The 27,859-nt window shown below is 35.6% G+C and overlaps 1 protein-coding gene across 1 annotated transcript; it reads right to left on the bottom strand.

The window, feature by feature from the left end:
- On the bottom strand, window positions 1–27,704 carry LOC140776930 (aminopeptidase M1-B-like). Its single transcript, XM_073120784.1, has 19 exons — window positions 27,416–27,704; window positions 27,198–27,343; window positions 26,354–26,456; window positions 25,629–25,815; window positions 25,417–25,510; window positions 24,459–24,612; window positions 24,185–24,289; window positions 23,977–24,093; window positions 17,713–17,826; window positions 12,845–13,027; window positions 11,301–11,586; window positions 11,025–11,146; window positions 10,855–10,952; window positions 10,120–10,297; window positions 9,928–10,042; window positions 9,776–9,843; window positions 9,620–9,694; window positions 477–554; window positions 1–388 (listed from the first exon to the last, which is right to left on the bottom strand). Exons 1-19 carry the CDS (start codon window positions 27,647–27,649, stop codon window positions 206–208), a joined length of 2,640 nt encoding a protein of 879 aa, XP_072976885.1. The 5' UTR covers window positions 27,650–27,704; the 3' UTR covers window positions 1–205.
- Window positions 27,705–27,859: the final 155 nt, after the last annotated feature.

Consider the following 27,859-nt stretch of genomic DNA (forward strand, 5'->3'; position numbering starts at 1 on the left):
TTTCAGAAATCTCATGACACAATAATAAAACAACCATGCCAGTAACAAAACGTGTATTTATAACTACAAATGCGAGAAACTTGTAGAACATAAAGACTATAAGGAGGATTCTGTTAAACAGCAATACAAGCTTAGTTTATGCAAGGTTTTTAGATGCATGCCAGTGGGCAATCGAGTTTCATGTGCAGTGTACTTCAGTTTGCAGTTATGCTTTTGGTAATAGCTCTTTGACCACATCCTCAAGGGATCGGTCATTCCTAATGCTCCGAATCCACCTTGCTTTATTCCTGACCTCCTCGAGGCTCTGCTTCAAAGCTCTTTCAAATGAAGGTTTGACCCGGCTTGCGAAAAACTCCTCAATTTCCTCGGCTTTCTCATCAGAGGTAAACTGATAGTAATCCAGGAGCAACTTTTAGTTACATGGAATATTATCCTATAGGTGACACAAAACAAAAATCATGAAATCTGTAGTATACCAGCCACACAATAGCATGGACAAAACTAGATATGAGAGAGCTGGAAGCCCATGTCTTTGAGATATACTCCCAGTTATCCTGTAATTCAACCATGTAACATGATTAGATAAAAGAATATCCTATTAATGACAAAGGTTGTCTTATCTAATCTATCTCCTTTATCTCTTCTCCTATATCTGTACTAAAAATTTTCACTTTCCTTATCACAACAGAAATAGTGCAAAACCAGAAATAGAGCAGTGGCGGTAAAATACAAACTAGATGCAAATATCAAATGAGAAATATGCAGGTTGAGAACAAATTTTGTTATTATATGGACCACGCTAGGGTCACAACAATGCCAAAACAAGCATTTAGAGGCAGTACGCAAAATAAAAGGTTATTAGTTGTTTGGGCTCAATGAGCTCAAGTATTAAATCCTTGCAACCCAAAGCAAATATGCAAAAGAAGCTTGGTGTCAAGTATAGACAACTTATGAGCAGGGTGTTTTGCTATGCTTAGATAACTGGAAAGGCTCACTGAAAAAACAGAAGTCATTGAAATGGCTCTGTACCTACTGTGTGTAGTATCTGAAACTGCTAAATTTCTACTTTGCTTACATAGATAACCAGGTAGAACATTGCATTATCAGCATAGGAGCAGTCATTTTGAGAGAATCAAACATATAGAGGACCTCACAAAAAAATATAAAAGTGAAGAACGACGAGTAAGGTTTTGTACCCTTTATTAAGCATGTAGTGACAGCAAAGACTAATATGAACATGGCCCGGCGGAGGGCTGCCCCACCACCGGAGTGGTGGCGCAACTAGTTGGAGCAAACAATCTTGAAGGAAAGGATCTGTCCGATCCATTTTGATCCAATTGGGCGGACCTCAAACCGCCACGTGAGGACCAACTCATGCCGCCCATTATGCGACACCTCACATTAATGGTGATAGGGATGTTTGGGAGACGGCCCATGCATAATCCCAATCGTTGAGCCTCCCACTGCCTTCTTCTCCTCTTCCTCAATGGAGGAAATCGTAGGCCCCTCCTAATGGGACAAGCCAACGAGTACTGAATGCCATTTTACCTAACTAGACATACAAAGATGCACTTCTAAGCAAAAAAACATTACATGCCCCTCTCCTTGTCCTACTTCACTTTAGTATGATCTTTTCTCTTATCTGCAAAGTGGGATAAGTAATGCGACGATTCATTCTCTCCCTCTGCCTTTCCTCCTCTCTTTTCCAATAAACTACCTTCCTACTCTATCTTTCAAAATTCCTATTTTCAATACCGAGACAAAGGCCACAAAGTTTCCTACTGTGGAAACCTATTCGTTGCTTCAAGTGCCAATAAACTCAAGTATTTAAGCTTCATGTGTCATTCTTCTGGTAATGAATGTCCTGAATTGGGCCGAGAAAGCCACAGTATACTCTCAACACCTCTCTCGATCAAGCAGGCTTACGAAATTCTCTCGCTTTGCCATTGTTTCTTGCTGACTACCTAATCACCTCAAGAGGCATTGAACTAGCACTCCTCAAGTATGTGCATACTAACTGATGGAGATGGTGTGCAACGAAGATTGAGGATGTCTGCTTTGTTGTCACTTTTCTTTCTTGTGAACTTCTTCTGGAAATAATGATTTGAGGATGCTTGCTGGCGCTCGAAGGAAATCTTAGTATGTAGACTAGGGCACATCCCATGCTTGTCAGTGCTCGAAGGAGATCCTAGAGGTAAATTTGTTCGTGAGATTATTTCAAACTTCAGAGTCTAATTGTTGCTAGTTGAAAGAGACTAGTTTAGGGTCATCATCTCTTGTGAAGACCTAGCTCACATTCCCAAGCGAGTGTGGGGTACTGGGAGAATACTTGGAGAAGAAGGCGAGTAGAGAGGCCAGCATGCAAGTTTGCCATGATAGACTAAATTATCATCCAGGAAAATATCCTCCTCTATGGTACGGCCAGGCCTAATGGCACTTCCTCTCCTCGCAGAACCTTATGTGAAGCGGTGACCATGTCGCGGATGTGAATCTGGCAATCCGCTCACTGCCCCCCTCCACCTGACCCTGTTTGGGAAGCCACGTTTGCCACGAGACAAGTGGACCCAATCCTAGAAGAGCTACAATATGCCAACTAGAACAGGCAAGGATTTGCATCATATCTTCTTCCTCCTTTCAAACAATAGCTATCAATAAAACAACATCCGTCTATCATGAAGACCAAGTTGACAGAGATCCTATAGGAAACAGGGTCTCCTACCTAAAAACACAAGGAACTACTCCAATTCCCAACTACATCAGACCTACTTGTACCAAGGTCGAATTTGCTTCACTTCAGTCCCTTTGACTTCCTTACCTATTTCATTTTCTTTGTCATCTCAGAATGGAGACAGAATAGTCCCTGGGTCAGGGACTTCTAACCTCCCACCCTCCAAACTCCTATCTTTCGAGGGCCTTCTGCAATAAGGCCATCATCCTCAAATCCTTTTGGGTTGGGACCCATAATTAAGAAGCAAGCCTAGCCTAGTCCCACAAAAATGTTCTCTTTAGTCTAACCGCACCCCCTTGTGTGATTCCTGTTGAATCCGCGTTAGTTAATCCAGCAAAGTCTCAGACTGACTTCGCCAAGCTTTCCAAGTGAAGTGAGGTAGCTTAGGCTTCGACGGCGACTGTATGCTTTGGAAGAAGCTTGTACAGTTTTGGAGAACTCGCTAATTCCTTTTTTAATAAAATGAAGTCCTTTTGGAATGTTCATTTGAGTACAAAAAAAAAGCCTCTGGGAAGCAGCAGGGATAACAAAAAGAGGGCCACAGGATAGGCAAATGAGAGATAGAGTTAGCCTATTCGTTATCTCTTCATGTCCAAAGATCACAAGGTGCTGAAGTGGCTAGAGGGGCACTTCCCGTATTGCCGAGTCAGTACATGTCCCCGAAATCATTTCAGAGGTTTTCCCTTACTTTGTCCGTGTCTTCCCTTCATTCGTTGCTAAGCTAAGGTTCAGGTCTCCGAGTCAGCCCGTGCTTCGAGTGGGAACTGTGGTACTTTCCATTGCGTGATCCCTAGATTGATGAAGAGCCAAACACTACAGTGCCCCTTCCCTTCTCATAGCTAGCCAAGGGAGTGGGAGTCATCTTTACTATAGAGGAGCTACAAATGCGCAAACGAGGAACTTAAGATCGAAAGCTTGAAATCGGGTGAGCAGTGAAGCAGCATATCTATGCTTTATTTTTGTGAATTAACAGGTGTTTTTTGTGAATCAAAAGGTGTTTTGGTGATTATGATTATGCTAATGGTTATCTGTTGGAAGCTATGGAGGGCAAGAAACAAAAAAAAGTTTCATTTTGCGATAATGATTGCCTGAGGCTTCTTCCTTGAACTGTCTCACATTTGGAGGAAATAGGAATCTTACTTTCGTGGTAAGAGCTCCTCCTTTGAAGCCTTTTCCACTCTCCGTTGATTGTAATTCTTCTTTTTACCTCTTCTTCTACACCCCCCTCCTCCTGGTTCATTCTAATCTTCTTAAACTAATTTGGTAGTGACAACACATCAAACAAAGCTTATGAAAGTAGTGTTTACCTGTCACTAGGGGTGAAAATGGGTCGTAAGTCCGACCTGACATGCTACCCAATCCAGATATAGATACGAGTATAGCTAATTTTATCGGATACGAATTTGGATAACGGATATCCATTTATCCGTTTATATAAAAACCAAACTCATTTAAATTTCTAAACAACCTAATTCTACCCTCTCCGTCTCGTTCAAATCCCAATCAATAGCTCGTAGCTGCCTCCACCCCCAATTCTGAAATTTCTCCTAGATATCACCGACTACGGTCACAGTGTCACCTACCTTGCCTTCTCCGGTCCTCTCTCCTTGAGCTTGGCATCACCAAACTCCTCCTCCAGTCCTCCCTCCTCGAGCTTAGTGTCACCAAACTCCGCCTCCTCCAATCCTCCCTCATCGAGTTCGCCATCACCAAGCTCCGCCTTCTCTGGTCCTCCGATCCTCCCCCCTCGAGTTCGCCGTCATTAAGCTCCGCCTCCTCTAGTCCTCCCACCTCGAGTAATTATTCATCTCTTATTCATTTATTCATAGTGATGCTGTAGTTATTCACCAATCTCCTTTTGTGGTCATCCTCAGTCTGATTCATAATACAAAATGTAATTGTTATGGTTTAACTTCCAAGTGTAAAATATTGTTAAGATCTTTATTCTTTTCTTTCTTTTTGGCTAACGTTGAGGTAGTTGTTGATCTGATTCGTCATCCGAAGCTTGCTCATGCCATAGATCTCTCTTGCTAGGTTTGGCTGCAAGACTAAAAACTTGAGAGGTGTTTGGTTGAGTTCAAATTTTTAAAATGGAGTTAGACGAAGAAGAAGAAGAAGCACGTGGCCCATTTGCTTGTAACTTAAGTAGTGAGGACTTGTTTTGATCAAATCTGGATGTTACAATTAAGGTACTGAATATATGTTTGATCCCCTTATTTTGTACCTAAAAGTTAAGTTTTGCTTTGATGGAAGTGTTGTTGTTAAACCCTATATATAAGTCTTCAAGCACAACTTCTATTTAAAATGGTTTGGTTGACTCAAAGTTCTTGGAAGTCCAAATTTGGTTGTGGATAATTTGATCTTTGCACTATAAAAGGGTGTGATGTGTCCTTTTGATAATAGTAGGGGAGAGTTTCTAGATATGCTAACAATTAGATTGCAGAATTAGACATTTAATTTGACAATAGATAGCAAAAAATGAGCCATGAAGAAATGTAAGTATTAGGAACAAAGAGGATTGAAAAATGGAAGGCCATAATCCGTTTAAAATTTGATATTTATACGAAAATTATCTATATCCATTTTCTTAGAATATGGTTTTAATTTTTGCTATCCATCAAATATCCGTATCCGAATTCATATTCTGACCAAAAATATGGATTTAGATGTGGGTTGAGTACTATTTAATTCGTATCCGAATTTGTTTTCACCCTTACTAGTCACTGCCAGAATTTTGGCGGTGTTAACTAGCATTTTCTTCTAATAGAATTCTAGACATTATCAATACGTAATACTATAGCAGCATATAATATTGCAGGCAAGTACAATAGAATTTTGTATTCTATTATCTACATTTTTGCCTATGGCAGCAGCCTAACGTATGCTAGCTTGAGATCTGGTCGTAACCCTATGCTTTACTAGATAATTCTTTGTTGTATTTCATGAGTAAAATTTTCAGCTAGACATTGTTCAACATATGCATGATACTTCTATAATTTCCAGATCCTCAAATGGTTTGAAGTTTTCACTGAGACGGAATAGTAATGATCTAACTAAATCGGAAACTCATCAGTTAAGGCCGAAAATATGAAAATTTCTAGTTTTGACATTTACCTTGGACCACAATAAAGATAAGACAATTCATTTTGGTCTAAAATGTTCACTTCTTCTAGGGGTCAAAACCCAAAATAACTGACACCAAAACTGAAAATTCGAACCATCAATCAATCATATTAATCCAAATACCTGAGTAGTTTCTTAGAAGATCAAAATCATTGTAACACCCCAATCTACAAAAACAAAAACAAAAAAAATAAAATAAAAAAAATAAAAAATAAAAAATTTTGACTGACGCACGCGCCGAGCACGAGCGTCAGACCCTGCCACCCCCCGTCCTCTCTTCTCCTTCTTTTTCCCCTTCCCTTGCTGTGCACGTCACCCTCCCCACCTCCCCTTATCTCTTTCTTCCCCTCACCGCGGCCATCCCAACCCCCCCATTTCCTCCTCAACCGCATTACCTCTCTCCCTCTCTCACGGGTTGTCGACGCCGGAGCCGATGAAGTGCCGGGGCCGACGAAGTCGAGCGCACGGATCGCAGTAAGCTTCAACCTCGTCGTTAAATCTCGATAGCTAGCTTCCCTCCCTCTCACGATTGCCCTCGGCGACCGCAACCCCGCGTCCGGCTGCCAGTCCGAGGGCTCCGGTGGGAGGTGAGAAACCCTCCTTAGATGGGCTTCGGGCCCTTGGTGAAGGGAGAAAGGACCCCCCCCTATGGCCACCGGCCATGGAGCGCGGCCTGCCGCCGTCGGTCCCTCTTTCCCCCTTTATTTTCTTCCTCTCTTTCTTTTTCTTTGCCATACTTACCCATCGGCTTCGTGGCCGTGTCGCACCGCTGCCGGCACCGTCAGCCTCGTGCCGCGCCGTAGCCCCGGGGGCTTGGGGGTTGTTTAACCCTCCACTGAGCCCCTTGGTGGGCTACGGTCAGATGCAGCCCACTGAGCCCTCGTGGGCTGCGGTCAGACCGCAGCCCACAGGCCCTCCTTTGGTGGGCTGCAGTCCAGACCGCAGCCCACTAGACTTGGGTTGGGTGGGTTGCATACCGTAGCCCACCAACCAAGCCTTTGGTGGGCTGTGGTTGGACCCCAGCCCACTTCAGCCAACCTTGTGGGCTGCAGTCTAACTGCAACCCACCAAGGCCCTCTTGCCTATTGGGTTAGGTTTGAACCTAACCCAATACCTCTAGCCTAGCCCATTTGGAGCTATTTGGACCCTATCACCCCATTTATCCATTTTCTACCTGATTTAATTAGCCTAACCCCCATAATGATAATTTATTATCATGTAAATTTTAAGATAACATAGGACTCACCCTAGGAGACCCCCCCGACTCATGTATATGCCTAGACATAAATTCTCTAATAAGATAATTAATTCTATTAGTTCGCTAGTCTTATGTATGGCTTTACTTGCGTAATAGGATTGACACCGCGTGAAGAAGATTTTGGGATTCAGGAGGAACAGACTAGCTGACGAGATTTAGTATACTATGGAAACCCTCCAGGCGAGTAGAGTTTATACAAGTCTAGAATAATGTAGTTACAGTCATTATACCTGTCATGACATTGTAGGAAATGTCGGTATTAATATATGCATGTAGTGTACCATGTTATACCTTTGCATATGCAGTTATTGATAGATTGCTTATCATGATATTATGAGAATATTAATGTAGCATAAACACTAGTGTGATGATGCTCTACATGTATCCTGTATGATATACCCTTACATATATGTATATCTATTGTGAATATAGAATGTAACGATCATGATGACTATGACATGTTTTATACACTCATAGACACTGCACCACTTCTACCTATCATTAGTAGTCAGATTCTGACTAGGCAATACCCTTACTTACTCAGCCCAGGGATAAGGGTAGAGTGTATTTTATATGACTATACTCTTAGCGACCTACATCTGAGGTTGAGAACCTGTGTGGCATTTAGGTAGTTATACTGCATAGTCAGAACTAGATTATGATGATAGAAGAATATGATTGTGAGGCCAGGATATAACTCTAGTGGTACCCGACGACGCAGGGTTAGGGCGTCTGTTGATGAGCCGAGGGCTCCCGATTCTCCTGCTGAAGGCGGTGATGATTTAGAGAGAGTGAGATATGGGCTTACGACTGGGGTCCTTAGTCTGATGGCCACAGACAACCGGTTACTTGTAGTGTCGCCATACACGTGTAGGTGGCATTACCGTTAGATGTGTATATATCCCCCCTCGATGTATGAGATGATGGATAGTTATATGATGGATGATTGTTTCTTAAGAGTATTTACCCTATGTGATGAATAGCTCGGTGAGTGATGATAAGTATGATTAATGCTTTGGTAGACATGAGATGACTAAACTGCTCTTGTATTGTTATACATAACATGTAAACACTATGATTGAGATGTGTACGAATAAGATATTATATAAAGCTTTATATTTGTGTAGACTTATCGTGATACGTTTAGGAACTAGCATGTTCTAGGATAGTGATTGGTAATCTTTATCGATTGCATTGATTTAGTAACTCATGGTAAGTCATTTCAACAAGTATATCGTTATTGTTAGCAAATATAGGCATATATTGGATATACACATGTGATTTCATTATTTTAGATTGTATGGATCTTACTCGTTGGGCTGTAAGCTTACCACCTCTTGGTGGCATTATTTCAAAGCTAGGGGGGACGCAGGTGCGGGTAGCGAGGAGTAGCTACCTTTTTTCAGTATGTTTATTTGTTGTTTAAGCCCCTACGAGGGCGTTATGATTGATGATGTATTTTGGACTTTAGCATTGTATTTTGGATGTGTATTTAGAAGGCTTGTTGTGGCCTATGGAACTTGTATCCGAACTCTTATGGTTGAGTTTATTTATGGTGAATTTGTGCTGTTGTGTGCCTTGTGAAATCCTTGTACTGATAGGTCATGTGATGCACCGTGTAGGGGGATTTACCCACGCGGTTTACATGTTTATTTGGAGGTTTGAGTGTTTCAATCATGGTTTAAAATTTCACCCGATACTGATCTGTAGGAACCAAATCACCTCAGTATCGCTGGGTTCAATCAAAAATTGTGCTGAAGCCATCCAATTTGCTGGTTTCAACCTAAAATAGTGGGGATCGGCCAAAACAAGACCCATTCCTCTACTACCGAAGGCACATGATTCCCTTTCAGTCTTCTAGGCAACTTTCCCTCCTAATCTTGAGCCTTGATAAGCTGAAGGGTAAGATCCAATATATGATCTCTAAGACAAACTCAAATAATTAAAACAAATTCAACACGTATTTCTCTCCCTCTCATACACATATTCCTCATCAGTGTGATGTTATGACTTATGAACTTATGATAACTAACAGTACTTGTATGACCTACGAAATGCCAATTAGCCTATGAATTTTCCTGATTTCTCTAAGTTTTCCTCTATTTCATGTATTTCTCTGGCACATTTTAGCATTCTTTTGAACTTCTGTAATTTCTAAAAAGGCAGAAACTGAAACAGTTGAAATAGCCGATCCATTTTGTTCTCTACAAACCCATAATTGGAACCTTGGCTTCATTACATGCACAGATAAAGAACATTAAACTCCAACGAATTAATTATGAATAACCACTGTGATTTGCTTCTTAATAGTATAGTATAATAGAATTTTATTCTTAAGTCATAATAAATAAAACAGAAAATATCTTTTATGGTAGAATGCAAGCTTGATAAATATAGGTAAGTTAAAAATATGATAGACAAATAAGATCAATTTGACACTATTGGAAAATCCAGATCTCCCCTTGGTATTCTGCAGTTCAACTATTTAAGTCAATCTGAGAGGCACGTACCTTTAGCCATCTCCATGCGGTTTCCCGTCCTTCCCTGCTAGTTCGAAGGCCATAAAAAGCATCCTGATTTCGGACCTAAGAAAAGAATCAGGACAAATTAGAATCCTTCGGAAAAGGTTACGTATGAAAACTTCACAAAAGTAATTAAATAGCTACCTCAGATGTCAACAAAAGGTTCAGGGATTCAAGGACAATATCCTTATCTGGGCAATATGCCAAAACTCCTAGAAACACAGGAGTATATTTCAGAGCAGTTTGCAGAAAATCATTATAAATTGACTTCCAACTACAAGTTGAAAATGACTTACCTAAGACGCGTACTCTTTCCTCGCTTTGATCTGCCTCTCTGTATATTCTTAAAAGCGACTCATATCCTGATCTATTTGAGGTGCTAACAGTCTGCATTACAGCAAGGTATGCAGCCTACATAACATAACTTATATAAGTATATACACAGAAAAGAAGCAAAATAAAACTGGAAATATATGTCTAGTGTCAACCTTTCTAGTATCCGGAGGCAAAAGGAATGTACTGCTGTCATTTAAGAAGGCTTCAAAGCGTCTCAGAGCTTCATGCACAGTATTATTATGCCCAAGTTTAACTAGAGCAGTCAAAATATCAGCTCTAAGCATCACGTCTAGGTGGCTCTCACCATCCTTGGGATCCCAACCTAGCTTTCTGAAGAAGTACAAAGGGAGACTAATTGTATGAGAAGGTAGAAGATCACCCAATATATTAAAAAAAATCTATAATATGCTAAAAAGCAACTATAATATTAGAACTGTTTTCTTAAAAAAGGAATGCACCTCTTAACCCTACGCAGATGCAGCTGTTATGTTCTAAGTAAGCATATCATGTGTAAATCTTGTTCCGTATCAATCAAACCAATTATGAACAACAAAACTTGGAAGTTAAATAATTGGATCTATCCCTTAGAGGCTTAGACATCATCATATATCCTTCATATCAAAGAAATGCATGGAAAACCAGCTTAAGTTATACCTAACTCATCATATCTAAAATGATATTAGGATAAGCTGTCTGAACTTAGAAATTATATATTTTTTTGTTTTTCTATTGCTGAAAGCCCAAAAGATATCAGATATAAATATCTATACCTTGAGAAAGAAACAAAACTAATACATGATTCAACTTAGGAATTTAAAATATATGAATACAAGACTGAACATAAGCACAATCAATAGTAAATCGTCATATGACTTAGATAAGCATACTCTGCAGTAGATTGAAGAAGATCGATTAAAATAAGTCTGATGTCATTGGACAACTCAGGAATCGCATCAGCTACGATATTTGCAATCGCACAACTGACCTATCAGACCAAAAGAGAGCAGTTATGCTTGAAGGTTTTAGTTAAAAGTAGGAGAAATATAGGAACACATACAGAGATTATGTGTGAAAGCACGGTATAATCGAACTCTTCACCATAAGACTTCAACAGAAATAACAAAGATGACAATGTTTGCTTGCAAGCAACACAAAGGGCATATGAATCTTCTATAACACCTGCATTCAAAAGAATAAGAATATAAGATAATAAATTGCCATCAAAAACAATATAAGAACATTCGTACAAAATTTAACAAAGGACACCAGCTGCGAAAATTTTAATGATGAGCCAACTAGCTAGTACTACTACTAGAGACTAGAGTCAAGTTACCAATTTTATCCATTAAGGAGAGCTTATTGGCCTGAATAGCATATCTAAGTCCAGCTGCAAGTTCATCATCGTATTTCACTCTATAAAAGCCAGTTTGATCGATGTTCAGTTTGATCCAAAAGCCTTCACCACACTCTTTGTTAGCATTGCGACGACAAGTAAGTTCGTTTATATCCAACTTTGTTTTCAGTAGAAACTTTGTTTGGGAATCATATGAACAGCAACATGATGTCAGAGGAACAATCCACATCCCACTACCAGAGGATCCGTCTGACAGAAACTGTGTCTGCAGATGATTTGGCAGTTGTTAAATGACTATCAGATAAAATAATTATTGTGTTTTAATAAATGAGTTGAATGTTTTCCTTTATAACCTTCCAAGTGCACTAAGATCAATGTGTAATATTAATTATCTTATACAAGTCACCAAAACTCACACTAGGATGGCCCACACAAGGTACCCTTTGACAAGCAGACAATTGACTAGAAGCGGCAAGCTTTGAGCAGATAACAAGCTACGCTTAAGAATTAAATGATAAACCAAAGCCTATCCAGATAGGAAGAGATTCAAGCATAATCAATGCTTTCCCAGATTCAAGGCCCAGCCTAAACTGACCTGGACAAGCAAGGCCATGAATCTGGGAAAGCATTGATTATCTTATACAAGTAAACAGACCCTAGGATGACCTACACAAGGTATCCAACGTGAAATGAAGTAAATCATCATTTTCTCTCCACCTTCAGTATACCTGTTCACAGTCTCCAACATAAAATCAATGACTACAAATATGTTAAAAAGTACTCTTAGATAGGGATTGAAAAGTAAACAATGACAATAGCAAGATGGACACATTTAGAAATAATAGAAATGAGCAAAGAGTAGGGTAGTGAGAAAGGTAGTAAAGATCCAACATGAGAGAATTAAAAGTCACAAGGCTAAAAGGAAGTCAAAGTTTTCATATGTTGTAGTCTTAATCACATTCTGAGAAAAAAAAACTACTGAAGATATTACATGAAAAGATAGTAATTAAAGGTTCCCTTACGAAACAGGAAAGAAGAAGAATGCGCATGTACTCACCATGTATAGCATTTTTATTATGAATATACAGAACAATAGGTAGAGAGTTGCATGACCCTGGGTACCTTTCCTTTCTCCTAGTTTTGGGAAAAGCATTTGTGAAAGGACATTGGTTAAAAAGAGCCAAAATGAAGTTTAGTAAAGAATTTTGTGTATGTGGATCAGTCAGCCATGAGAGAGAGAGAGAGATTGGAATGAGTGTGGGATGAAGATCAATGATCAATCTACGTAAAGTGAAGCTTCCTGATAATGCGGGCTCTTATGCATTATTAAGATATATATGCAGTGCATTCACTCTCTCTTTTGCTTGAATTAGAAATAAATATTATCTGTCTGTAAAAAAAGAAGAATGAGTTAGCTATAACCAAGTATAAATGATCACATCGCTGATACAGTATTTGCAACACAAAATAGTGCCTTGCATTAACTGAAGTGAAAATTTTCTAGTAAAACAGTCAAAACGCACCTGCTCAAGCTCCAATGAATGTTCATTTAGTTTCACACTGATAACAGGATATCCTTTTTGCTTTGTCCATGAGTTCATCAAATCCCTGACAGGTTCACCAGACTCCTCTTCAAGAACAGCCCAGAGGTCTTCAGTCTTAGCATTTGAGTAGGCATATCTTTTTATGTATGAAGCCAAGGCTCTCTATAAAAGTTAACAGTTTAGAGAGCATTGTAAATCAATTACATAATGATACCTTATAGAGCTTACAGCACAAGGAGAAATAATAACTTAAGAAATAGTGGTGAGAAACATAGCTATGCCAAGGAAAATGTAAAACTAAACTTACCGCAATTAAGTTCTCGATGCAGATAGACTATAAATTATTTGTTAGACTGACAAACTTACAGTCAATGTATTATATTCTGAGTTCTTCAAGACTGTATAAATGGCCACTCATCAAAAGGTGAGGAATTCTTATTACTCAACTAAATCAAGCATCACTTATCCTTGCTTGTTACTATGCACTTCTATGGAACATACTTTGATATGGATCTTCCTGACTAGATTAGAAACAATTGGCTAATGGGAAAAAGAACCATCCCTCAATGCATATCAATAGCTATACTGCTAATGTCACGCTTCGATCTGGGAACATGATGACCGTGAACCTTTAAGATAAAACTCAGAGGAAATACAAAGGCCTAAACAATAATCGGATCCTCAAAATAGATTGACACAATGAAAATGTACTCAGAAATCCAAAATTCTTTTAAATTGAAATATTTCGAATATGTTAGAAATATAAACATCATAATCCCTTTTTATTCCGAAAATAATAAATCTGAATTTTTCATAAAATACAAATAATCTTAACATCTCTAATTCTTGAATGAAAATCATTAAAATAATAAATTCTTAATTTCCAAATATATTTTTTAATTCAACTAACTCTATTTTATTTAGAATAATAAAACTTTAATAAAATATGAGTGTGAACTTACCTTGATCGCTTAATCCTAAAATAATATGATTTTTGGATCTTAATCATAATCTGCACAAATTTCGATACGCTCCACTATTGTCTTCATCTTTCTTTTTCTTCTCTTTTTCTTTCCTCTCTATTCTCTCCTCTCTCTTTCTTTTTCTTCTCTCTTTCTTTCATCTCCCTTTCTTTTTTTTTCTTTTTTCTCCCTTTGATAAATTCTCTCTGCCTCTAAATTCTCTCTCCAATCTCTCTCGAGTACAACCTAATTTTTTTTTCCTTCTCATCTCGGTATCATAGTACTACTATGGTGCCACCCTAACCATCTCTCTTAAACTCCCACCTAGTATTTTTTCTAGGCCCCCATTTTATAGTAAAAAAAGTATATACTGAGAGTCCTATTAGGATAAAAATTCTAATATCTTTTGTTAGTTTAAGATATACCTAAAAATTTAATTTGATTTAATCTAAATCCTAAATATAGAGGATAAAATTAAATCCCTCATTATCTAAATAATTAACTCTATTTGTTTATTTATTTTTTAAAATTCTGGGTTGTTATAGCTATAGTGACATTAGGCCACGAAAAATAGACAAAACAACAAAAACTATTATAACCCAATAAATTCATTAGATGGATCATGGATATCTTAGATGTATAGTTTGTTCGTATGAGCACTAATAGAATTCTTTAGTTTTAGTTATTACAGCTTATATGTCCACCACCCCTCAAAACTTGTATCAAAATGGAAAGCAAGGAAGCATCAATGATCAATATTCATACTTGAGGCTGTGCAATATGCTAGTAAAAAGACAATTAATTCATAGGCTAGTGATCAACCAATCATATAAGCAAAATCCTATAAGAACTAACTTTCGATGGCAATCAACTACCACATGTGTAATAACCTTAAAAAAAATGAAAGAGTGCACAGCATGTGATGTCTTCTCCCCTCCCTCTTAGCGGTTGCACAATGAGGGAGGTGGCACGCAATCTCAGCCTAGATTGTTAACCTTTCCAAGTCAACCCTAGAAAATTTCCCCTCTATAAAACTCTAGTGTCCCTCCTTTCTCCATGTTGTGATAACCAGAAAAAAGAAAATGTAGGGCACATGCATTGCATGTGCACCTACTTCCCTCTCCCTCGTTGTGACGTGATGAGAGGAGTGGTCGTCGATTTCTCAGCTGATTCAATCAGCTTCCAAATTGAAAACAAATCCAAAAACTTAAACTTTATAAAAACCTTAACCCTACTCTTCTCCACATGTCATCATCTCTCTCTCTTTTTCTTTTCTTCTTCTTCTTCTTCTTCTTCTTCGTCTCTTAACCCCATTAGAGTTTGCGTCATGGGATTTGACGATCGAAGAACCGTCAAAACAATTGGAGAGCACCACCCAATTTGGTGGTGAGTCCTCTCTCACCCTATATACTTAATTAAATTTAATAGAGTAAATAGCATGTATTCTACTTCGTGCTATGTTAATCTTCGTGCAATGCCATACTAAATGAAATGGTAATCTTTGCGCATTTCAAGGAAAATAGGTTAAGAGTAGGTGACTAAAGAACAATCCTGATATAGATCGCTCTGCGACTTTCCGTGATAACTTAAGTCTACCTGAAAGTTTAGGGAACATATCTATTTTAGATCACCGTAATGACTTTTTTAGATAACTCTGATAGTGTTAAATAACAATCTCAAACTAGATTGAAATACTTTGTATAATCACTCTAATCCCTCACAATAATTAGAGGAAGAGATACACATTTATTACATAATAACACCTCCTTGTGATCTTAACCAAATCAGCTACGAGGAAAAGATCGAAGCACCATTTCGAGAGAGACTTTTAGTTGATATGGATCCACAGGCATAAATCCAAAAAGATAAATATGACGTAGTATTAAAATTGAGAAGTCCTATTAAGGTATATAGCCAGTTATAATTTCTGATTTTGGATTGTGATAACTAGGAGGACATATTTACATATCAACTACAACCTGGTATAAGATACTAACTACAAGGATGGATGAAGATTCTATGCACTTCTTTCTCACTAAAGTACCAAACTTGATAAGTTCTCATGACAAATTCATCTTAGCTTAATTCACATACAAACTATAAGAATTTGATAAGGAGGTTCCAGCTTTCAAGTTGTAGCTACTAAAGCTAACAAGGACTCAATATCTTATGTAAAGTTGTGTTGCAAGCATGGTTCCAAAGTTTCGACTGATCCCGAGTTAGATCAGCCGAAACGGATCGGGACAACTAGGTATCGATTGGATCAGCTGATACCCAATCCATTTTGGGTCGAAATCAGCTGTATCAACCAAAACCGATCGAAATCAAGAGAGAGAGAGAGCGAGAAAAAGGAGAATAAGAGAGAGAGGGAGAGGGAGAGGAGAGAGAGAGATAAAAGAGCTCGCCGGTGGAAAAGAGAGAAAGAGAAAATATCTCGTCCGAGCTCATTGGAGAAGCATCACCAGAGAAGAATCGGAGAGGGAGAGACCAAGAGAGAAGGGAGTTAGGTGAGGGAGGGGGAGTTAGTGGGAGAGAGAGAGAGAAGAGAGAATCGGAGAGGGAGAGATTGAAAGAAGGGAGTCGGCGAGGGAAAAGAGAGCAAGAGAGTTAATGAGAGAGAGAGAGAGAGGTCGGTGAGGGAGAGGGAGTGGTAGTAGGAGAGAAAATTAATAGAAGAGTTTGATAAAAGAGTTAGTGAGGGAAAGAGTAAGAAATGTTTTTTATTTGTAAGAGAGGAAGAGAGAGTGATAGAAAGATAGATAAAATTAAGAAAATAAATTTTTTTTTATTTTTAGGATTATATATGAATAATTTCTATTTTATATCTTATAATTATCATTTTTTTAAAAATTTATAATTTTTTTGTATTTTAAAAATTATTCTAAAATACAAACCGATCGATACTGCTAATACAGCTGATACGTAATATTTTCTTAGAGAGCCAATCCCGATCCCAATTTCGATATCTGGGACCTTGGTTACAAGAGTATATTAGTTTTCAAGCCACGCAATTTTATGATATAGCAAACTCTTTTTCTAACTAGATGAGTTTAGAGAGTAATCATCTTCTGATTACTGCTAATACAGCTGATACGTAATATTTTCTTAGAGAGTCAATCCCGATCCCGATTTCGATATCTGGGACCTTGGTTACAAGAGTAGATTAGTTTTCAAGCCACGCAATTTTATGATATAGCAAACTCTTTTTCTAACTAGATGAGTTTAGAGAGTAATCATCTTCTGAGTAATAGATATAATTAATTAAAAAATAATAAGATGGAAGATTCCATGGCAATTAAACCAAGATAAAAACAAAATATCAATTTTAGGCAATTAAACCAAGATAAACCAAAAAGGGAACTTTATCAATAAAATCAGCAAGCAATTTGCGGGCAAATCAATACACAGTTTGCAAAAAGCACAAAACTTTTCACAAGCCCTCTAATTTCCATATAAAGGAGATGACAAGAATTAAAACCATTTTAACCTAAATTTAACTGATTGTATTTTTTGTATAACAAAGTGAAAGAAATGAGCTGTCCAGTAAACTCCTGAAAGAAAATGCATGCTGTTCTTCTATTGGATCACTTATAAATTATAACTACTTACACATCATAAAATAGTGCACAACAAATAGGAGCAAATGAATAGAGTTATGGTCCCATAAAAGGATATTAGCCATGCGAAAATACATAATTCCTGAGATGGAATTACAGATATCAAATTTCTACACAAAAAGAAAGCTCCAGCATGACTAACATAGAGTTTCTTTTTCTTTCTTTTTTTAACTATACAATTCATCAGAATAAACAAACCTAAGATAATTCAGACATTCAGTAACAGAAGAAATCTGAAGAAAGATACAGGAAAAAGCTGATAACTAACCTGAAAACATGCAGGACCAAGGTAATTTTGTAGCATTCGGATAATAGAAGCACCCTTCTCGTAGCTAATTGAATCAAAAATTGCATCAATCTCATTCACATGGTTTATTTCAACCTGACAAAAGAACAACATACTTAAAATATATAGATAAGATACAATCTGAGTTAGAATAATAAATGTAAAATGTAGATGCCTAAAGGCACTAATGTGATACAAGACATCTATAGGCATTTAGGGTGTATTTGGGTGTAGGATTAGATAACGGTGGATAAGTCATCACTAGGCTTATCACAAGAGATAACATATCTCTAGGGATTACTAATATCATATTCTAATTTTAATCTATTGTTTAGTTTATACATGACTATATATGGGATAACTAAATAAAATTATATTATTATTCTCGATAAAGAAAATTAATAATGCCAATTACTATTTTAAACTTGTTGATTATCACAAACTTAAAATATATCATAAAAAATCATTAATATAAAAATGTTAATTAACAAAATTAATATATCATGTTAAGTAACAAAATTTATCACGTTTAATTAAAAATAATCAGAATTAAAACCAAAGGTAATAGATATGATAAAATAAAATTAATGTAAAAATGCTTAATAATAAAAAAATAAAAAATGTCAAGCTTTTTAATACAACAATGCTTTAAATAAGTATTAAATATAAAATACTAATTCCCTCTGTCATTCTCTCCTTCTCTCCCTCCCTATAGCGGCACCCAACGTGATCTCGGCAACGTCCTCCGACTAAGATCCAACAGTCTTGACCTTGGGTTAGTTTTTTTTTCTTTTGTTTTTTTTCTTTCCTTCTCTCTCTGATGCCCCATCTCTCTCGTTTTTCTCTCTCGACACTCACTCTTTAGTCTCTCTCTCTTTCTTCCAATCTCTTCTTCCCCCTCTCTCTCAGAGAGAGAAAGAGAGTGGAGAATAAGAGAGTTTGATAGAAAGATAGAGAGAAGGGGAGGAAGAAAGAGAGAAAGAGAGGGAAAGAGAAGGGACAGATAGAAGAAATAAAAAAAATCAAAGAAAAAACAAAATGCCTTGCAGCTCTAAGAGAGAGAGATAGAAGGGAGCAAGAAAGAAAGAAGGCTTCATTTTTTTTAAATTTAAATACTTTTAGCTTTTATTTTTTGAATTTGATCTTCGCTTAGGTTTAGTTTATATTAAAAATTGAAATGACTCCAAAAGAAAAGTCACATAATACCAATATAGGACAAAAATATTACAGCACTATTATGCAAGATAAAAAATATGTCAAATGCAACTGATGTAAAAAAATATGAATGACAGTATGTTGTTTGAAAAAATATTTAACTGGAAGATAAGAAAATATAGTAACTTGCACTCAAATAATTATGAAAGTCAGAAAATAGATGTTGGCTCATCTAATAGGCAAAAAAAAGAATAAACAATCTTCACAACAAAAAGAGTCAATAGTTCGTCAAAAATTGATGCATAACCCTGTAGACATTGATAGTGATAGTAAAAAGCAGAAAAGGGAATATGATAAAAAGAGACGAATGAGGATTACAATGATTGAGAGCAAAAATACACATATAAAGGAGGAAGAGATAAAAAGCAGTAGCGGTAGTTTTTAAAGATCTAAATTAGTTCATAGGTAGGGAGAAATAAAATATCGGAGCAACAGTTCTATCCCTAAGACTCTTGATATTACAGTGAAGTCTGAAAATATTAGATCAATGGATACATATCTTTAGATAAAATAAGTCATACATAAACTACTATCAAAATAGCTCTCAAAAAAGGAATTAAAAATGCAAAGAAACTCATTGATAAATTATCTTTAAATTTTTCTTCTACAACCATATTCATTTCAACGTAGCCGATAGTTCTTGAGTAAAATAAATGGATCACACACTTATATTAAGACATTTTAAATGTACTGGGATAAATATGGTTCTACACTAAATTATGATGGATAGACTACACAAAATAGGAGAAGTATAATTAATTTTTTAGTGTACTCGGGCATGGGAATAATATTTTTGAAGTCTATAGATGATACTGCTCATTTCAAATATGCAAATTATATTTGTTCATTGATAGATGAGGTAGTAAAAAATATTGATGAAAAAAAAAGTCCAAGTGGTTACTAATAATAGGGCAAAATATAGGTTGCTGAAAATTTATAATAAAAAGATATTATTTATATTGGAAGTCATGTGCTACACATTGTATCAATCTCATGTTAGAGAATATTGCCAAAAATACTGAAATTAATATGGCCATATATTAAGATCAGAGATTGATAAACTTTATATACAACTATAATAAATTTTTAATTTACTTAAACAGATGACTCATAGTAAGAAAATCTAATCTCGCCCTACTAGATTTGCAACTCAAGAATGATATTATGTAAATATTTATATCACAGGAGTGATATATAAAAATTAAGAATATAAAACCTTAAGATCAAAGCTTAGATGAAACTTTAAAGAACATGACTATATTTGAGCATCTTGTCAAGTATTATGACTTGTAGTCAGTGGCGACAAGTTTGAGAAATATTTCTTATATGATGTTACGGAGATAGTAAAGGAATTAACAAAAAAAAATGTATGAACAAAACTTATAAGTCAAAGATAATTAATTTCAAATGCAACAGACAACTATATGGATATATACACGCTACCAGAGGCATATTTTTAATTTACTTTTATTTATAAATATTTTAAAATTAAAATGCTTACAGATTTAAATTATAAATTTATACATGATATTATTTTAACTCAAGATTTTAATTCTCTACAAAAGTTAATAATGATACTAAAATCTTGTTATAAGTTAGAAAGGTAATCAACAAACTAGAGCCCAACATGCATAAACAATTTTTTTACGACAAAGAAATTAGTTATGATTCAATTAAATAATTTTATTATTTTATGTTTCAACTTTCAATTTACAACATAGTCAGTTTCTTATAAAATGTATGTAATAATAGATTTTAAATAGAAAAGAATTGAAAGCTAAGCAACTCAATACTACTAAACTTGTTGCAGCTATATCGTATTACAATCCAATTGAATGATAATTCATTTATGGATGGGAGAAGGCACTAAATAGCAACAACAACAAAAATCTTAAGTCAAATTGTATCTTCATCACAGTGTGAAATAAATTGAATAACTTTCTCATTGATCCACATCAAAACACAGAATCGATTAACAATGGAGAGATTGAAAAAGTTAGTTTTCTGCTATTATAATGAGATTAATGGAGAGATATTACGAACTAGATCTAGACTAATCTAAATGTAAGAATTAATGAGAATTTTTGTGGTGGTAGCCTCACAAGTTACAAATCTAATGATTTTAGTTTCACCTAAATCTGATATCAAGGTGAAAAGTTAAAAAATAAAAGAGTGAAGAGAGGTCCAAATGAGACAAAATTAAAAATATTTGACGTTGCGGCTGTAATTGGAGTGTAGCAGATGGCCAAAGGTGGTAGTGAACGGGTACAAGATAGGATGACTCATGGTAAAAGATGGTGGTTAGGATTTGGAAGCTTAAAAGGGTTCTACGATTACGATATACTCCTATAAAAATAAAGACGATCTAATAGCTACAATAAAAGATAAAGACAAAATAATAAAATAACTTAACTCAATGATCAATTCCACGATTCTAATTAACACATGACAACTCCTATTTATAGGAGTAAAATCCTAGCAAACCAGATCCACATGTAGATTATTAGCTATTTGAATTTAAAAACAATAAACAAATCTAACTAACTTACTCAACTTGACTTGGCTAACTCGACTAACTCATCTCAATGGTCGGATCCTAATAAGAAATTTAAGAAAGAATGCAAAAAAAATGATCAGCTAATTGACTTAAATCATATTTTTAACGAAGAAGACAACTTAATTTCATGAATTATAGAAGTGATAATAAATTATTAGATGATAAAAATAACTCATGATTAGATGAGGTATTTGGGGAGATCAAAACAAAAGTAGAAGCTAGTACAATCCGTTAGACAGCGAGAAATAGTATAGCTATTAGTACCGGTGATAACTCTAATGATACACTTGGTGGTGAAATTCTCTTTTACATTTGCTGAGAAAGTCAATAAGGCATTAGGATTGATAGTAGAGAATTGAAGGTGTACATACATATCAACAACATCATTATGAGGATGTTGCTCCCGATGATTATGATACATCGAGTATTTATTATTTAGAGCCATCATAAGATCTATATGATGGTTATTATCATCAGCATCCTCAAACACAAAATCCATGTACTAATTATTATTTTATTATTTTTCTTAAACACAATAAAATCCATTTGATATGATTAGTATGATGCAATCACTTTTTAGAACACCACACCTTAAACATCATTATCTTAAAACTTATTATGATTATGATGATAACAACTACAAGAATCTATAAGAGCCAACTTAGTATTTATCAATGTTTTTCATAAATTAATATATTTTTTTAGTTTTCAAGCTTCATATATAAGTAATTGTTATTTTCTTATTTTCTTGTTATTTTTTCTAAATTTTTAGAAAATTTTCTATATTTTAATAATATTTAAAATTTTACGTAATTAAAAAATAGTCTGATATTTTACGGTCAATATGTATCATTTCTCCGGATGGCCAATTCCGACCCCGATACTAAGTTTTGAAACATTGAGTTAACTCCTCAAGAAAATTCACCTTGTACAACTAACTAATTAACTAGAGCTAACAGTACTTGATTAAAAATTCATTAATATTTACCAAAAGCTAATGTGATTGATGCTTGACTAACTCTAATTAATCATAAATTAGGAGATTAACTAGGAAGATGTGTTTAAGTACAATTATATACTACCATAAAGTGTCATTAGTTATGAATGAAAAATGATAAGGCAACATATATACTTGTATAGATAATGGCTATTAGTAAATAATCCCACATTGAATGGAAATGGAATTTCACAATTTTTTTTGTGCAATTTTTTGGTACTAATTTCAGTTGTCTATAGATTCATGGTAGCTTAACTTAGTAGTGATGTGTGGCTGAAGGACTGGTCAGTTCCTAGAAAATTTGTCACCATAGTCACCAGTTTCACAAATTAATTTAACAGAAAACCTTGCACTAGCAAGGCTGAATGGAGGAAAAGGACGTATACAAGTATACAGCCAAGTATATAGAGTTACATATATTATTATAGAAGAATGGTACCTAGACATCACAGATGAGGATATCACAAGACCCTCCAGTGAAGTATCAAAGCCAAACAATGACCTTTATTTTATTTTAAACAATTAAATACTCGTATGAGTATCCATATCATACTTGAAAATTGTACCCAATACAAATTATTCAGTAGCGCAAGCATAGTGAAGTATTCAAGCTTCAAATAGGTTTCCTTACTGCACATTGTAAAGGACTGAACAATGAAAGTGATAGTATAAGTTCATTTTATCCTCTGGAAAACTAAAAGCCAAGTATAACAAAACTTCCTAAAATAATCCCTTTCTTTGCTCCATTTGGGGCATGGCTCAAGCTTAAGCTCCAATATAATTGTTAAGATTAGTCAGGCTTGTAGTGATCATGTCAAATTAAGAAATATGTAGAGCTCCGTGACTAAGCAGATAGCATTCATTCTACTACAAAGCCTAGCAAAAAAGGATTAGATCAAGCCAGATAGAATAAATCAATAAACATGAATAAACACCAAAGATCACAATAATTTAACAGAGGCACAAGTGAAAAAGTTGGAAAAATCCTTCTATGTGTCACACAGGAATTAGGATAAATTTATGGTCCTCACTCCTTAGTTGTTCTATAACATGTAGCTATATAAATGTATCTTTCAGCATTTTGTATATAAATATCCCTTTAAAGAGTGTGATTAATATCTCTAATGATTAAAAATAACTATACTTTAGAACAAGAATACCCCACGATCATCTTCAAGGTCAATATTGTATAGCAATGTCTTACAAGTTGTGTCACACTTTACAGATAATAGTTACCCATTATTTAAACTTTTATATGTAATGGGAAAATAATGGGTAGAAAGAAAAGCAATCTTCAAGCTCTGTTCAAGCTCTGTTTAAATTAATACCCCACGATCATCTTCAAGCTCGGTTTAAACTTTTAAAATATGCATAGAAAGAAAAGCAATCTTCAGGAACAAATGACTGGAGCAACTAAACCCTTCTTAATTGGAGTACCTTGTTAGTGTATCTAATTTCACACAATCAGAAGATTTACCTCGATAGGATGTGATTCAGCAAGTCCATCCAGCTTGAGGCCCGATGATGTCTCATCAAGAAATTGAGTCCATATATTCCATTCAGGAAACAAAGCATCTACTGCTAAATAGCTCACCTACCAAATAATTGGAAAACACAGAACTACATATAAGCTTTCATGAAGCCATTTCAACCTCTAATGATGAAAAAATGATGAAATTTATTACCCATGACGCAAACCCCTCATTTAGCCACAAATGCGTCCACCATTCCATTGTCACAAGATTCCCAAACCATTGGTGGGCCAATTCGTGTGCTACAGTAATTGCCACCTAAACAAGGAATATCAAAGTTGATTAAAACCCTGCAAATTTCTGCTCATTGTTAAGCTAATAAGATAACGTTAAAGCAAGAATTGAAAAGATTAAAAAGATAGATACTTTGATTGCACATAAAGCATAAGAAATGAAATGAAAGAAATTATAGTTCAGTATAGATCACCGATTGTTTACTCATTGCTGATGACAGGCGATCATCATAAAGCAAATATGTTTCTCGATACGTGATTAATCCATAGTTTTCCATAGCTCCAGCAGCAAAATCAGGAATTGCAATCATATCCAACTTGGGAAGTGGATAAGGCACAGCAAAATAACTGGGAGATAGAATAAATATTTGAATTAGTGACCAGTGGTCAGCGACATCCAATGGAAAGAAAATGAAATAACTTTGAATAAGATAATTAAGAGAAAATTATAAATAACACCCTACATTTAAGCTTTCTTATTAAAATCCTCTCTTTTCATTATTTATAAATAAAGACTCCTATTTACCAACCACACAACACCTTGAGTTAAGTCTAAGTTAACAAGAACCTAAAGAATGGAATAAAAATATTTTGTCCATTTTAAGAAATATCTTTATATTTTCTAAATTACTATTATCTCACTCCTCTAATATAAAACAACAATAATTTTAGATCTGTTGACTTTGTGAGATTCGGTATTTAGATGCGGTTTTAGTGTTTTAAAATTTTCATTTGATCTATGTTGTTGGAAATTAGTGATTTCATTTGTCCCCAAGCTGTTTTGCAGACATAATCGGTTCTATAATTAAGCTAGCCTGATGGTCAAGTTAAATTATATCTGTATATCAAACGGTAAGGTGTGACTTGGTAATTTTTAGCAACTAGAATGCTTTATTTGTAAGCAATGAAAAGAGAGCCTTTATTTGTAGTATAGTTAAAATGTAGAGTGTTGTTTGTAATTTTCTCGATAATTAAACATCACAATTCTTCCATATAACAAAATCTAAATTAAATAAATTCTTTGAAACAATTTTAATAGTATGAAGAAAAATAACTATGGTGTAGTTGGTGCAATAAGAAATTATGAATTATGTCAATTGCTGTGCAAATAAAATTTATTCTCGCTAAAGGATATCAAATACGAATGGTTACTCTTTGTAGAGATCCAATGTCTTGACAGCAACACCTAATGCAAATTTTCCTTGATCACGCTTACCAATCTGAGTGTATACACGAACTTTGGTGCCTAAAAAATTAATATATGCACAAGCAAATGGTCACTAAAGAGATGACTGCATTTTGAAGGAAGAAAAGGGAAGTAGGTCGAAAGAATAGGTGAGGTGTATCCAGCCATAGTGTCATACCATCTGGCATTATATCTTCTATAAAGTCAAACAAACCAACAACAATAGCCACCAAATAAGTTGACATAACCGGTGATTCAGCAAAAGAGAGAATCTTATCAAGTCCATCAACCTTCTCGTGAACAATTGGCATACAAGACAATGCTACCAGGTCGGACGGAACTTCCATTGTTATCTTGAATGTAGCCTGAAGACATCATGAAAGTAGAAGAATAAGATAGAATCAAGGGCAAATGTACATGATCATCAAGCCATAATTGGATTCTTACTTTAAGTTAGAACCTGCTTTTATTTTTTAGCAGAGTTCCAGCCAATATATGACCACTTAATTTTTTCAATAGCTTAAAGTACAAAAAAAAATATATTAATAAAAAAAATAAACACATATGCTTGTGATAAACCAGTTTTATAGTTCATTTTTTACATTCTAATCAAGACCTAATGGAGAACCATTTCTAATGATTTACATGAATTCTTTGTTTGCTATAAATTATGGTTCCTCTGAATAGGAAAAGGTTTTCCATTCCATTAAATTCTGACTTTGACAATTCTCATTTCAAGAAGAATATCACTCAAATGATCCGCACATCATAACTTGCAAAAAAAAGAAATAATAATGGTTACAAAGGGATCTAAAACTAAATTATGGTAAAAGAAGCAGGACAAGCAAATATATTGAAAATTTTGTAACATTCTACTGATTCCCAAATAAGTAAAATGAAGACCTTAAATGCAGGCTCATCCCAACATGGAAAGCAGCGCCTAGCATCAGCAGATTCAAACTGTGTCACTGCCATATTTCTAGCCTCCCCATTGTATTCATACTTACTGCATAACAAATCACAGCATCAAACCAAAAGCATAAGACAAACTTTTAATAGAAAAAAAAAGGTTTTTTTTTGGCTATCGCAGCCTACATGTTAGCCTTATTGCAGAAAACCTCCTTTTATATATTAACAGATGGAGTTCACCCCTTTTAAGTGTGCTTGTTATAAAAAAGAACCACTGCCCTTTTATTTTTATAATATGAATATAACATCCTCTACTTAAGCACCTACCAGTCTGAACCTTGCATTCTCTCTATTTGCATATGCCACATTTTCCCTTTTATCTCATTGAGAAGGCATTGCATGATCAGCTTGTCACATGTTCGACGAAAGAAGTAGGAAAACTTATTGACTTAGTTCGATGAAAGAAGTAGGAACACTTATTGACTAACTTCGTTGGCGTGGAGGATATGTGAAAGCAGAAAGACGAAATGGGATTAGCCAAAGTAATTAGATTATTCTGGATCATTTAGTTAATTTCTTTTTGTATTTAACCACGAATATGATTGCAATTGAAGGCAGTCGAGCTTTTATTGTTATCCGTAAAGGTTAGCTTCCTCGACAAGCCGGTTCATCATCTTGTTCCTGTATTCTGTTTTGTCTCTCCAGTTTCTGAGTATAACAGTGTACTTTAATATATATATATATGAAATACAGTTTTTTTGTGTTAAAACGAAACTAAAATATGAGTTGGTGCTATTAGAAATCAATATATATATATATATATATATAACGATCAAACCTTCTGTAAAATCCCCTCATCTGGTCGTTTAGGGTTCCCGTAAACTCAATCGTCACAATCCCCTCTCCAATCGGAAGAGCTCCAAGAAATCCCAGGACCAAAATCTCATCTTCCTCCACCAAAACAATCTCCGAAGGCCGGAGCTCCTGCAAGAAAAAACTTCAAAGATAGAAATTTCACAACGAAGACGAATACAATCTTCTACGATCTTCAATTACCTGATCCGACTTGTGGCTCTTGAAGCGCACGGAGTCGCGATCAATGGCGAGATCGGCGGCATTGAGGACGAGGAAGCGCGTCTCGGCGACAACCTCGACGGCGATCAACACGGTTCCCGAGAAGACGCAGGCGGAGAGATCGGGCTTGATGAAGAGATCGTAGCGGCGAGGGAACGCGAACTTGGGGAGGCGAGCTTGGTTCTTGAATTGTTCCCAGCTCTCGTTCATTGCCATCTTGTTTCGCTCGCTATCTTCGCTTCTCGTGTTCCGCCAGTGGAACTCCTCGGTTATACGTGTTCAAATTTGGCACCTACTGAGTTTTTTTTATCAAACTAGTAAATTATTTCTCCCGAACTGTAAAACTATTTTCTAAGTAGTACGAGTAGATTAATTAATAATACATTTAAAAACTGCTAGGAAAATTATTGTCTTCGAGAAAAGAAT

The sequence above is a fragment of the Typha angustifolia genome, chromosome 15 (genome assembly GCF_048772165.1).
Source record: "Typha angustifolia cultivar Huaian chromosome 15, ASM4877216v1, whole genome shotgun sequence".
Classification (NCBI taxonomy): domain Eukaryota; kingdom Viridiplantae; phylum Streptophyta; class Magnoliopsida; order Poales; family Typhaceae; genus Typha; species Typha angustifolia.